At 44.8% G+C, this 13,198-nt stretch overlaps 1 protein-coding gene across 2 annotated transcripts in view; it reads left to right on the top strand.

Annotated features, from left to right (window-relative positions):
• The first annotated feature begins 9,291 nt into the window (after positions 1–9,291).
• The window catches only part of DENND5B (DENN domain containing 5B), a 220,971-nt gene continuing 217,064 nt past the window's right edge, over positions 9,292–13,198 (top strand). For both annotated transcript variants that reach the window (XM_027541658.1, XM_027541657.1), the window contains exon 1: positions 9,292–9,728. In XM_027541658.1, the coding sequence (XP_027397459.1) occupies positions 9,602–9,728 (127 nt within the window). In that variant the 5' untranslated portion in view covers positions 9,292–9,601. The remainder of the gene's footprint in view (positions 9,729–13,198) is intronic.

Genomic DNA, 13,198 nt, shown 5'->3' with positions numbered 1-13,198 from the left:
GTCTCTCCTGAGGTTTTCAGCTTATAACACTGGCCATCTGCAGAGAGACCACCTCAACTCTCTGGGCCCTAAGTCCAAGACCAATGGGGAATCGCTTATAGGCCCAACTTGAGCCATAAGCCTTCTTCTAGACCAATCAATTCTTCTGAGAGGAGTGTGTGTGTGTGTGTGTGTGTGCGCGCGCGCGCATGTGCGCATGTGTGTGATGTTGTATCATATCATTGTAGCTCCTGAGAGAGCAATTTGGTTGGAATGAAAGGAAGGAGGTTCTCAGAAGGAGGCAGTCCTGAGAAAACAATTACACGTAAATCTACTAAAGTATTATTGGAAAAAAGAGAAAGAACAGGACTAGATGATGAAAAGGAACTAATGTTGGGTATTTTATGTGAGGTAAAGGCAGAAAAGAAGGTCTAGATATTTCACTGAGAAAGTAAGGAAACATTTATGTGAAACTTTAGATAGGACAGACATACTCAAAATGTTGACTCATCTTGTGCTTTATTTACTTTCAAATACTTCAGTAAAACGGAGGAGGAAATGGCAACCCGCTCCAGTGTTCTTGCCTGAAGAATCCCATGGACAGGGAAGCTTGGTGGGCTATAATCCACAGGGTCACAAAGAGCTGGACACGACTGAGCAACTAAGCACCCATGCACTTCAGTAAAAAAACAATTAAATGGCAAAATGTTAATATTCAAACTGGGTGATGGGAGAATAGTCAAATTCATAGAATCATAAAGTACCCTGGTAGATGGTAGGGGCAGGAGGTTGGGACAGGGGAGGGAGAATGGGTAGTTGGTGTTCAATGGGGACAGAGTTTCAATTTAGGAAGATGAAAAATTCAGGAGGATGATGGTACAACAATGTGAACGTATTTAGTGCCCCTCAACTATACTGTTAAATATGGTTAAAATAGTATATTTTATATAATGTGACTTTACCATAACAAAAATTTTTTAAAAACTAAGTGGTGGGTATACAGGTGTCCATTATTCTAGTCTTTATGTATGCTTGAAAAATGTTCCATCACAAAAGAAAAAATAATCAAATTCTGAAGTGGACCTATGACAAGAAGTCATAAGCAGCACAGAGGGAAAAGATTAGTCAACTCAGGTAGAGAGATTTCATGGACTAACAGACATCAGAGGGCTTCCCAGGTGGCTCAGTGGTAAAGAATTGGCCTGCCAATGCAAGAGACTCAGGAGACACAGATTCGACCCCTGGGTCTGGAAGATCCCCTGGAGAAGGGAATGGCAACCCACTCCAGTTTTCTTGCTTGGACAGTTCCATGGACAGAGGAGCCTGGCGGACTACAGTCCATGGGGTTGCAAAGAGTCAGACATGACTGAGTGTGTATGCACACATACACACAGACATCAGAGCTGAGAAGGCCTTAGATAGTCTACAGTCCAGTCTTTGGTTTTGTTCCCGGTCCTACCACCGACAGTGTGTGTTTGGGTAAGTCACAAAAATTCCGTGGAACTTAAGACATTTTTATTTGTAAAATAAGGGAGCTAGCTTTGCTGATTTCAAATATTCTGTGTTAAACTCATTCAAAGCTAGCTAAGCCGAGCTCTTCAGAGATCAGATCAGATCAGATCAGTCACTCAGTCGTGTCCGACTCTTTGCGACCCCATGAATCGCAGCACACCAGGCCTCCCTGTCCATCACCAACTCCTGGAGTTCACTGAGACCCACGTCCATCGAGTCAGCGATGCCATCCAGCCATCTCATCCTCTGTCGTCCCCTTCTCCTCTTGCCCCCAATCCCTCCCAGCATCAGTCTTTTCCAATGAGTCAACTCTTCGCATGAGGTGGCCAAAGTTCTGGAGTTTCAGCTTTAGCATCATTCCTTCCAAAGAAATCCAGGGCTGATCTCCTTTAGAACTGACTGGTTGGTTCTCCTTGCAGTCCAAGGGACTCTCAAGAGTCTTCTCCAACACCACAATTCAAAAGCATCAATTCTTCGGCGCTCAGCCTTCTTCACAGTCCAACTCTCACATCCATACATGACCACAGGAAAAACCATAGCCTTGACTAGACGGACCTTTGTTGGCAAAGTAATGTCTCTGCTTTCGAATATGCTATCTAGGTTGGTCATAACTTTCTTTCCAAGGAGTAAGCGTCTTTTAATTTCATGGCTGCAGTCACCATCTGCAGTGATTTTGGAGCCCAGAAAAATAAAGTCTGCCACTGTTTCCACTGTTTCCCCATCTATTTCCCATGAAGTGATGGGACCAGATGCCATGATCTTCGTTTTCTGAATGTTGAGCTTTAAGCCAACTTTTTCACTCTCCACTTTCACCTTCATCAAGAGGCTTTTTAGTTCCTCTTCACTTTCTGCCATAAGGGTGGTATCATCTGCATATCTGAGGTTATTGATATTTCTCCCAGCAATCTTGATTCCAGCTTGTGTTTCTTCCAGTCCAGCGTTTCTCATGATGTACTCTGCATATAGGTTAAATAAACAGGGTGACAATATACAGCCTTGACATACTCCTTTTCCTATTTGGAACCAGTCTGTTGTTCCATGTCCAGTTCTAACTGTTGCTTCCTGACCTGCATACAGATTTCTCAAGAGGCAGATCAGGTGTTCTGGTATTCCCATCTCTTTCAGAATTTTCCACAGTTTATTGTGATCCACACAGTCAAAGTCTTTGGCATAGTCAATAAAGCAGAAATAGATGTTTTTCTGGAACTCTCTTGCTTTTTCTATGATCCAGTGGATGTTGGTAATTTGATCTCTGGTTCCTCTGCCTTTTCTAAAACCAGCTTGAACATCAGGAAGTTCATGGTTCACATATTGCTGAAGCCTGGCTTGGGGAATTTTGAGCATTACTTTACTAGCGTGTGAGATGAGTGCAATTGTGCAGTAGTTTGAGCATTCTTTGGCATTGCCTTTCTTTGGGATTGGAATGAAAACTGACCTTTTCCAGTCCTGTGGCCACTGCTGAGTTTTCCAAATTTGCTGGCATATTGAGTGCAGCACTTTCACAGCATCATCTTTCAGGATTTGGAATAGCTCAACTGGAATTCCATCACCTCCACTAGCTTTGTCCATAGTGATGCTTTCTAAGGCCCACTTGACTTCACATTCCAGGATGTCTGGCTCTAGGTCAGTGATCACACCATTGTGATTATCTTGGTTGTGAAGATCTTTTTTGTACAGTTCTTCTGTGTATTCTTGCCATCTCTTCTTAATATCTTCTGCTTCTGTTAGGTCCATACCATTTCTGTCCTTTATCGAGCCCATCTTTGCATGAAATGTTCCTCTGGTATCTCTGATTTTCTTGAAGAGATCTCTAGTCTTTCCCATTCTGTTGTTTTCCTCTATTTCTTTGCATTGATTGCTGAAGAAGGCTTTTTTATCTCTTCTTGCTATTCTTTGGAACTCTGCATTCAGATGTTTATATCTTTCCTTTTCTCGTTTGCTTTTCGCTTCTCTTCTTTTCACAGCTATTTGTAAGGCCTCCCCAGACAGTCATTTTGCTTTTTTGCATTTCTTTTCCATGGGGATGGTCTTGATCCCTGTCTCCTGTACAATGTCATGAACCTTATTCCATAGCTCATCAGGCACTCTATCTATCAGATCTAGGCCCTTAAATCTATTTATCACTTCCACTGTATAATGATAGGTATCAGCAAAACCAAGAAAGTGAGTCACCCCTACTGCTTGGCATTCAGGGCTCTTCATGCTCTGGCTCCAACTGAACTTCTGTCCTCTATACAGTCATTTCTTCTGTGCCTGAATGTTCCCTCCCAGTTCTACCTCCTATTTCTCTTATAAGACCATCTCAAATATGACCGCTTTCATGGTGTCATACTGGATTCCTTAATAAGATCTGACTTCTGTTCACTATATCCCACATATTTATAGAATGTATCATGTGGAATATACAATATTTTACTTTTTACTATTTCTAATGGTATTTGAATTAGTTTTGAAAAATATTTTCCTTCCTTGTTGTTGTTCAGTTGCTCGGTCGTGTCTAACTCTTTGCAACCCCATGGACTGCAGCATGCCAGGCTTCTCTGTCCTTCACTATCTCCTGGAGCTTGCTCAAACTTACATCCCTTGAGTCCGTGATGCCATCCAACCATCGAATCCTCTGTCATTCCCTTCTCCTCCTGCCTTCAACCTCTCCCAGCATCAGGGTCTTTTCTAATGACTTAGCTCTTCACATCAGGTGGCCAAATATTGGAGTTTCAACTTTAGCATCAGTCCTTCCAATGAATATTCAGGACTGATTTCCTTTAGGATTGACTGGTTTGATCTCCTTGCAGTCCAAGGGATTCTCAAGAATCTTCTCCAACACCACAGTTCAAAAGCATCAATTCTTCAGCACTCAGCCCTCTTTATGGTCCACCCTCAGATGCATACATGACTACTGGAAAAACTATAGCTTTGACTAGACGGACCTTTGGCAGCAAAGTAAAGTCTCTGCTTTTCAATATGCTGTCTAGGTTGGCCATAGTTTTTCTTCCAAGGAGCAAGCATCCTTTAATCTCATGGCTGCAGTCACCATCTGCAGTGATTTTGGAGCCCAAGAAAATAAAGTCTGTCACTGTTTCCATTGTTTTCCTGTCTATTTGTCATGAAGTTTACCCATCTATTTTCTTTCCTGCTAGACTATAAACTCCTGAAGAAGAGGGATTGTGTCTTATTTAGTTTCATATTCTCAGATCATTAGCATAATGACTTAGACAAAAGTTTTTTTATAATCTTAGACCCGTCATTTAAGGTGGAAACAGATTTATGCAAAACTGTGAGTTGGCTGTTTTGCTTCCAAACTCTATTTTTTTTTTTTTTTGGTTGCATTGGATCTTCATTACAGTACAAGGGCATTCTCTAGTTGTACCTTGCATGGGACTTCTGGTTACAGTGCTTGGGCTTCTCGTGTTGTGGAGCACAGGCTCCAGCTTGCATGGGCTCAATAATTGCAGAATACAGGCTAATTTGCCCTGAGGCATGGGGGATCTTAGTTCCCCAACCAGGGATCGAACCCATGTCCCTTCATTGGAATGTGGATTCTCAATCTTTGGACCACCAGGGAAGTTCTGCCACCAAACTCTTACTGGCATAAACTAATGCTTTTTCTGAAACTAATGATGAGGGAATATGATTATTGATTTTCCAAATAATTTTTCATTGTGGTAAGATTTTCCCAGAAACCTTTTTAGCTGGCAGAAGAAAAATTTTGCTCAAAAAAATTCTGCCACAAAAGAGAATTTTTTGTTGGAATTGTGATTATTTGGCATGTTTTGTGCTATGAGATTGTTGCCTCCACTGTAGGTTTCCAGGTGGGCAGCATATGTGCCAGGAACAGCAGCAGAATGGAAGGCAATGCTGTAAGTATTTGAACAATGATCCCTAAAGGACTCTCTGGTAAAACCTCCAATGGAGGGGATGACTTATGTGTGGAGAGGTTCAGCCATGCCAGGGTTTGCTGCCTGCAGGAGGCACAGGAATGAAGAATTAACTGATTACTGCTAACCTGGCATAACATATAGTGACTCTGACTACTAGTAAAGCGTGGTCCAAGGAATGTGTAGGGCTCTGAGTAGTTTCTTTAGCAATCCTGTCTCTCTTGGTTATGAATATGTGTAGATGACATGGTGGAAAGGAAGAATGGTACCAACAAGGGTTATCTTAGCATGGAAATAGAGATATGATCTCTCCCCTCCTCAACACAGTTTAAATACCTTGTAAGATTTAAGTCATTTTATAAGCAACTTCTGCAGCTCAATTCCAGAAAAATAAACAACCCAATCAAAAAATGGGCCAATGAACTAAATAGACATTTCTCCAAAGAAGACATACAGATGGCTAACAAACATATGAAAAGATGCTTAACATGACTCATTATCAGAGAAATACAAATCAAAACCAAAATGCGGTATCATTTCACGCCAGTCAGAGTGGCTGCGATCCAAAAGTCTACAAGCAATAAATGCTGGCAAGGGTGTGGAGAAAAGGGAACCCTCTTACACTGTTGATGGGAATGCAAACTAGTACAGCCACTATAGAGAACAGTGTGGAGATTCCTTAAAAAACTGAAAATAGAACTGCCGTACGACCCAGCAATCCCACTGCTGGGCATACACACTGAGGAAACCAGAATTGAAAGAGACACGTGTACCCCAATGTTCATCACAGCACTGTTTATAATAGCCAGGACATGGAAGCAACCTAGATGTCCATCAGCAGATGAATAGATAAGAAAGCAGTGGTACATATACACAATGGAGTATCACTCAGCCATTAAAAAGAATACATTTGAATCAGTTCTAATGAGGTGGATGAAACTGGAGCCTATCATACAGAGTGAAGTAAGCCAGAAAGAAAAACACCAATACAGTATACTAACACATATATATGGAATTTAGAAAGATGGTAATGATAACCCTGTATTCGAGACAGCAAAACAGACACAGGTGTATAGAACAGTCTTTGGACTCTGTGGGAGAGGGCAAGGGCAGGATGATACAGGAGAATGGCATTGAAACATGTAAATTATCACATGTGAAACGAATCACCAGTCCAGGTTTGATGCATGATACAGGGTGCTTGGGGCTGGTGCACTGGGATGACCCAGAAGGATGGGTTGGGGAGGGAGGTGGGAAGGGGGTTCAGGATAGGGAACACATGTACTCCCGTGGCAGATTCATGTCAATGTATGGCAAAACCAATACAATATTGTAAAGTACAAAATAATAATAATAAATTAAATAAATAAAAATGTCCTTTTAAAAAAAGATTTAAGTCATTTTATTCACTTAGCTAATTTATTTCTGAGTCATCATTTTAGAGCAAAACATATGTGCATTGATGTATAGTTAATTCTTTTTTTTTTTTTTTGCTGAGGTCTTCATCATGCAGGATCTTCTGTTGTCTTAGACTCTCTAGCTGTGGCACACAGGCTTAGGTGCTCCAAGGCATGTGGGATCCTACTTCCCTGACCAGGACTTGAACCCGCTTCCTCCGCATTGCACAGCGGACTCTTAAATACTGTACCACTAGGGAAGTCTCTCTTGGTTATTCTTTCAACTTTGCTTTATTGCAGTTAATGCAGAATATACCACAGTGTTGCTCTGAAGTGATAATTAGGAACATACCCAGGTATTTTCAAATTAGAGTTTTAACCTTGTAACGTGTGATAATTCTATTGAAAGCTTTAGGGAAGATTTTAGCCACAACTAAAAGATCCCACATAGCACAACTAAGATCCAGCACAGCCAAATAAAAATTTTTTTTAAGTCAGTTACTTTTCAAATCAACAAAAGTACCATATCCCTTGGCTAGTTCAAACAGTGAATTAGTTTTCTATTGTCCTCTATTAATCTAGAATCAAACAAACATTCTGTAAGGATCTACCGCAAAGATAGGAGAAACATACACATCCTCCCCTCATTAATGAATTGTTTTACATATTTCAGTTCTGTCTATATGAGAAAAAGCAATCATTTCATAATAGCAAATAAGCATATGTTCATAAATATGTCACAGATAGAGTTTCTGTATTTTCCTAGTAGCATCAACAACTTGTTACTACCGAGATAACCACCCTTCTTTCATTCATTTAATAAACATGAATTGAGGGGCTAGGTGGACCAGGGTTCTGCTAGACACTAAAAGTAGAAACAGGCTGAACCTAGCAGGATCCTGACTCCTGCTCTGTGGAGCTTACAATCCAGTTGAGCAGACAGACATAGGTCATTGAAAGTGTTTTGAAGGAAAAGTGCAGGGTGCAGTAGGAGCTAAAGGTGCATTACCCAGGCTGTGGCTCATTCTGATTTTTTTCTTCTTCTTACACTTCAAACCCGAGGAAAAAGTGAGGGTACAAGCCACAGTACATGATGGTATGTGTGTGTGTGCTCCATGGACCACAGGACATCAGGCTCTTCCATGAGATTTTCCAGGCAAGAATACTGGAGTGGGTTGCTATTTCCTTCTGTGAGGGATCTTCCCAACCCAGGGATGGAGCTTTTGTCTCTGGGGTCTCCTGCACTGGCAGGCAGGTTCTTTACCACTGAGCCACCAGAGTGAGTGAGTGTTCAGTCGCTCAGTAGACTCCAACTCTTTGCAACCTGATGAACTGTAGCCCGCCAGGCTCCTCTGTCCATGGGATTCTCCAGGCAAGGCTACAGAGTGGGTTGCTGTGCCCTTCCCCAGGGGATCTCCAGACTCAGGGATCAAACCCTTGTCCCTTAGTCTCCTACATTGGCTGGTGGGCTCTTTACCACTAGCGCCACCTGGGAAGCCCACTGAACTTCCATACATATCTTTCAGAGAACATTTTCCAGTCAAATAATTGAGCTTCGGTATCTCAGTCCACCTCCCTGGAATATCTGCTAGAGTGTCTACCGGAAATGTCACCATGCACACCCACATGCTCCCCCCACCCAACCCCGTACCTTATACCCAAATCCCTAAAAAAGAGTGCCGAAGTGGTGTGGAAGGGATGACCATGTGGAGATAGTATGGATTTAGTTGTCACTTTTCAAGGGATTAAGAGTAGATCTGTGATGTCGTTGTGAAGAGTGGTAAGTCAGAGGAAAGAGCAGGGTAAGAAAGCCATAGCCTTGTGAAGAGAAGAGTTCAGGGTTTAATTCCTTTTGCCTTATCAGCCGCCGATTGTACCTGCTGGAAGAGCAGATAAGTTCAAATGAGTACAGAGCTGGGGAACTGGAGCGCCTTGACTACATTACACTGACCTGGAAAATGTCAGGATAAATTACGGAATGGGTCGGCTAGGGGAAGTTGGTAATTGTGGTCATTGTAGGTCTTAAAGCTTTGTGGATATTGAGTGGGTTTTCTGTTTTCTTTGTGCCATTGAGTAGGCACCAATTCGGTGAGGAAGGATGGCTTGTGAGCGGGGTTGAGCGCTGGTGGAAGGATTCAAGGACTATGATCTTAAAATAAGATGGACATCCGCACTTGTCAGTTTAAAATATGTTGATGGTCCAGATCGTTGTGGGAAATGATTTCGGAGCAGCCGTTAACCTTTCCCCAAGCTGCATTTCTTTTTTAAAAATTCAGGATAGGAAGCATCCCCTCTGCGGCTTTGCCTCTTATTGGCAGCCAGAGGCGCGTGTGTGGGGTCGCCCTTGCGCCTCAGCCCCGGCCGCCAGGCTGGCACGAATCCCGCCAGCATCCGGCGCTCCCTTCCGAGCCCGCTGGACGCGCGCGCACGTACTGCCGAGACGCGCGCTCCCGCCCCTCGCGAGCGCGCCCTCCCCTCCGCGCCCCCGCCCTCCCCGCGCTCCCACCGCCAGAGCGCCGCTCAGCTGACCGGCGGGCGCCAGACGGCGAGGCTCCCAGCTCGCGAGCGCAGCTGCGGCGACGCGGGCCTCTCACGGCGACACTCCCCCCGCGTGCCCCTCCCCCGCCGGGCACCGGGAGCGGGACCGACCGGGCACGAGCTCGAGGCCGCTTCCCCGGCGCCGAGCGAGGAGCGAGGCTGCGCTAACGAGCGGCGGCTGCGCGGCCATGGGCTCGCCCGGATCGCCTTAGGGCGGGCGCGCGGAGACCGAAGCCCGAGCGGCAGCCTCAGCAGCGAGTCCTCTCAGGCGACGGCGGCGACAGGAGCAGCGCGGCCGGGATGAGCGGGAGCGGCGCGGCGCCCGGCCCGGCCTCGGGCTCCTCCCCGGCCGCCTGCCGCTTTGCGCACTACTTCGTGCTGTGCGGGATCGACGCGGACAGCGGGCTGGAGCCGGACGAGCTGGCGGGTAAGGCCGGGCTGCGGCAGCGCGGGGTCCCCTCAGGGACGCGGGGGACGCGCGGGAGGCGGGGTGCCGGCTCCAGACAAAGTCAGTTCCCGGCGGCGCTCGCTCGCTGGCCGGCCAGGCTCTCGGGCAGCGATTTAATGACATTGTTATTTATTCCGCGTGCAGGGTGCTCTGCTGAGCCCGCGGGCGCCCGCAAGCCGGCCCCCTCGCCCGCAGCTGCCGGCGGAGGCGGCCGGTGAGTCACCGGGCGCGTTAACTCCCGGCCTCGCTGTGCTCCCGCCCCCCACCCTCAGCCCGGACCTCGAAGTTTTAGCCTCTGCACGTGACGCGGCGCCCCGACCCTTCGGGGAGGGGGCGTCGGAGGCCGCGGGGCCGCGGGGCGGGAGTCCACCCAGGCGGCGGCGGCCCGCGGGGCGAGCGCCGGGCGGGAGGCTGATTGGACTTCATCCTTGAGTGTTCGCGGTCTGCGCCGCCTCCGGCCTCGGGTTCTGCGCTGACGGTGGAGTCACCTTTTGGAATCCTGTCGATTTGGCAGTATCGCGGGGGCTGGCGAAGATCTTTGAACCTGGGGACTTAGGACGATGCTTTGTTGATACCGCCTATAGGGTTCTGAGTTTAAGTAGTTAGACATTTCCACTCAGTTGGGTGCACCGAGTGTTGCTGCCTGGGTTTTCCCGGAGGGGCATCGTGCGTCCTCTTGACTCATTATTTGATGGCGCAGTGCGGGGCTGAGCTGGGGAGCAGCCGCTGGAAAGGGGGCTGTTAAAGGCTGGTGGTGGAGGGGGCAGGGGTGTGTGCGCAGTGTCAGGAGGAGCCTGGGGAGAAACGACTGATTTCATTTTTCACGCCTGTTTCTGCTTGCCTTCTTGGGTTCTGAATCTCGATTTTTTTTTTTTTTTGTACGTGTGAGACAAGTGACATCTACCGCTTGAACTTTATCTGTGTCAGTGTTAGACACTTAGGTCATAGCCTTTCAGAACAGCTTTTTTGGACATAGCATTCTTGATTGCACCAGTGTGTGTGTGTTTCTTTTCCTTTTTTGGCGGGGAGGGGGTGACTGTGAAGAATGTATTAAATAATAAACAGTAGTAAACAGAACTGTTCAGCCTTTAGAACAATACCCACCAACTCAGCTCTTGGCTAAATGAATATCTTAAGTCAGTTTCACAGCAAAACCTTTTCAACAAAAGCTATGAATAATTTTACTTAAAATTTTTATATGAAAAGAGAGATGAGTACCAGGCTATGTGTAATTATATATTCCTGTCCTTTCTTCATGTACGTATTAGGAATGGCTTTGTTAAGGGTTACGGAGTTAGAAAAAAGAAATGTTTGGAGAGATTCCTCTTTCAGGATTGGTGAAGGGTTATTTTAGATTTCTAGAATCCCTTTCCCCCTAAACATTTCCCTAAACATTTATGACACTGAGTCACTTGGAGACCTTCCGTCAGTGGCTACTGATGACTGGAAAAAGCCTGTGTTTTTTTCTTCATCAAGTCTGTATGCCTAGTAAAGCTAGAAGAACACCTTTAAGTGTCACCTGAGTCTCTTTGGGCATAGTGCAAATGGCTTTAACAAAACAGGAAAAAAACATTTTAATGCATTCATTCAGTAAGTAGTTTTGAAAGCCTTTAGGTGTAGATTGTGTTCTAGGCACTGGGCTCAGCTGTAATCAAAGCAGTCAAAAAAATCACTGCCATCATAGAGCTTACATTATAGTGTAAAGAAATAATAAACATATGTAGTTTTGTCAGAGGTTATTAAGTGCTGTGAGGAAAAATACATCTGGGAAATGAGAGTAGGGCAGTGCCAACAGAATGATGGAATTTGTAGGGTTGGATTGATTTTAAATAAGATGGTTACGGAAGGCCTTGCTGATAAGGTAATGTTTGAAAAGAACCCTCAAGGAGGAGAGGAAGCTGGCCATGTGTATTGTCCCAGGGTACAGCATTGTAGGCAGAGGAGACAGCATGTGCAAAGACCTGAGGTGGAAGAGTTCCTAGTTTTGTGGTAACAGCAAGGAGGCCAATACTGAGTAAGAAGGAGAGTAGTAGCTGTCATCATTGAGAAGAAGTAGGGCTTCATAGACTGTTAGACTTATAGATGGGAAACCATATCACTAGGCTTTGAGCAATGTAATGAGATATAATCTACCTTCTAAAAAGTTGGCTATGGCTGCCATGTTGACTAGACTATATCAAGGGCAAGATAGAGGCAGACCAGTTAGGAGGCTCTTTTTCACTCTTTGAGGCAAAAGTTGTTGGGGGTTGGATCAAGTTATGTGGTTAGAAGCTGAGTATATTTTGAAGGTAGAGCCAGCAGAACTTGGTGATGAATTGAGTATGGTATTCATAATAAAAGAAAATGATAAAAAAGAAAGGACTCCCAAGATTTTCTCTCTAAACAATTACAAGCACCTGTTTACTGAAATTGGAAGACTGATGGAGAAGCTGGCTGGAGAAGATTAGTTTAGCTTTGGGCATACTAAATTTGAGGTGCCCATTAGACATTCAGATAGAAATACCAAGTAGGCAAGACATCTGTCAGGGCCCCTAACTTTATTTTTAGGTGTAAGTTGAAAGCCTTGAAGTTAGGTGTCACCCAGGGAGTGGATGTAGATAGAAAAGAGAAGAGGTTTGAGGATTGAGTCCTGGGGATATTGCAACATTCTGAGGGGAGAAAGATGAGGTGGAAACAACCAAGGAGTTTAAGAAATGCGGCTAGTGTGACAAGAGGAAAACAAGAGAATGTAGTATCATGAACCCAACTACCAACTTCTTAACTTTTTCCACAGAGCTACATTTAGGGATCAGGAAACAAGGCTGGTGAGTTAAGCAAATTAGTCACAAGGTTGTTTCTGTTTTGCTGCATTAATTTCAGAGTTAATGATAGTTAGGTTTCTATTTTACTTTTCTGGAACTAATCTATTTTTATCCTACTGTTTCTTAGCAAGTTGTCACCCCACCTGTAGAAGATCTTAATTGACTTCTATTAAACATAAACCAGTTGCTTTATAGACTTGTTCTTAACATATACATATTCCTAGAACTTACACTTTGCAGGTGGTGGGTCATTGTTATCAAATGAAGGACACGAACCATATGATGAAGTAACAGTTAAATAGACTGAGATCTTATGAGAAATGAGATCTTGTAATAAAGTGATCTGGGCTTTACCTTGCTTTTAGACACTCCTTCGGTAAAGCTTTGCTTTACCAACAATGGAGAAGACGTCTTTCATCGCATATAGGTCTTTTAACAACTGAAAGTAATTTGAACATATATAAATTTAAAATATGGAGGTCCTAGAGATTTTATGGAAGTGTCTCTCTCTCTCTATGTATACTGATACAGCAGTATTGGGCTTCCCAGGTGGTGCTAGTGGTAAGGAACCCATGTGCCAGTACAGGAGACATAAGAGATGTGGGTTCGATCCCTGGGTCAGGAAGATCCTCTGGAGGAGGGCATGGC

Source organism: Bos indicus x Bos taurus, chromosome 5 (assembly GCF_003369695.1).
Source record: "Bos indicus x Bos taurus breed Angus x Brahman F1 hybrid chromosome 5, Bos_hybrid_MaternalHap_v2.0, whole genome shotgun sequence".
Taxonomy (NCBI): domain Eukaryota; kingdom Metazoa; phylum Chordata; class Mammalia; order Artiodactyla; family Bovidae; genus Bos; species Bos indicus x Bos taurus.
This window is presented reverse-complemented; position numbering and strand designations above follow the sequence as displayed.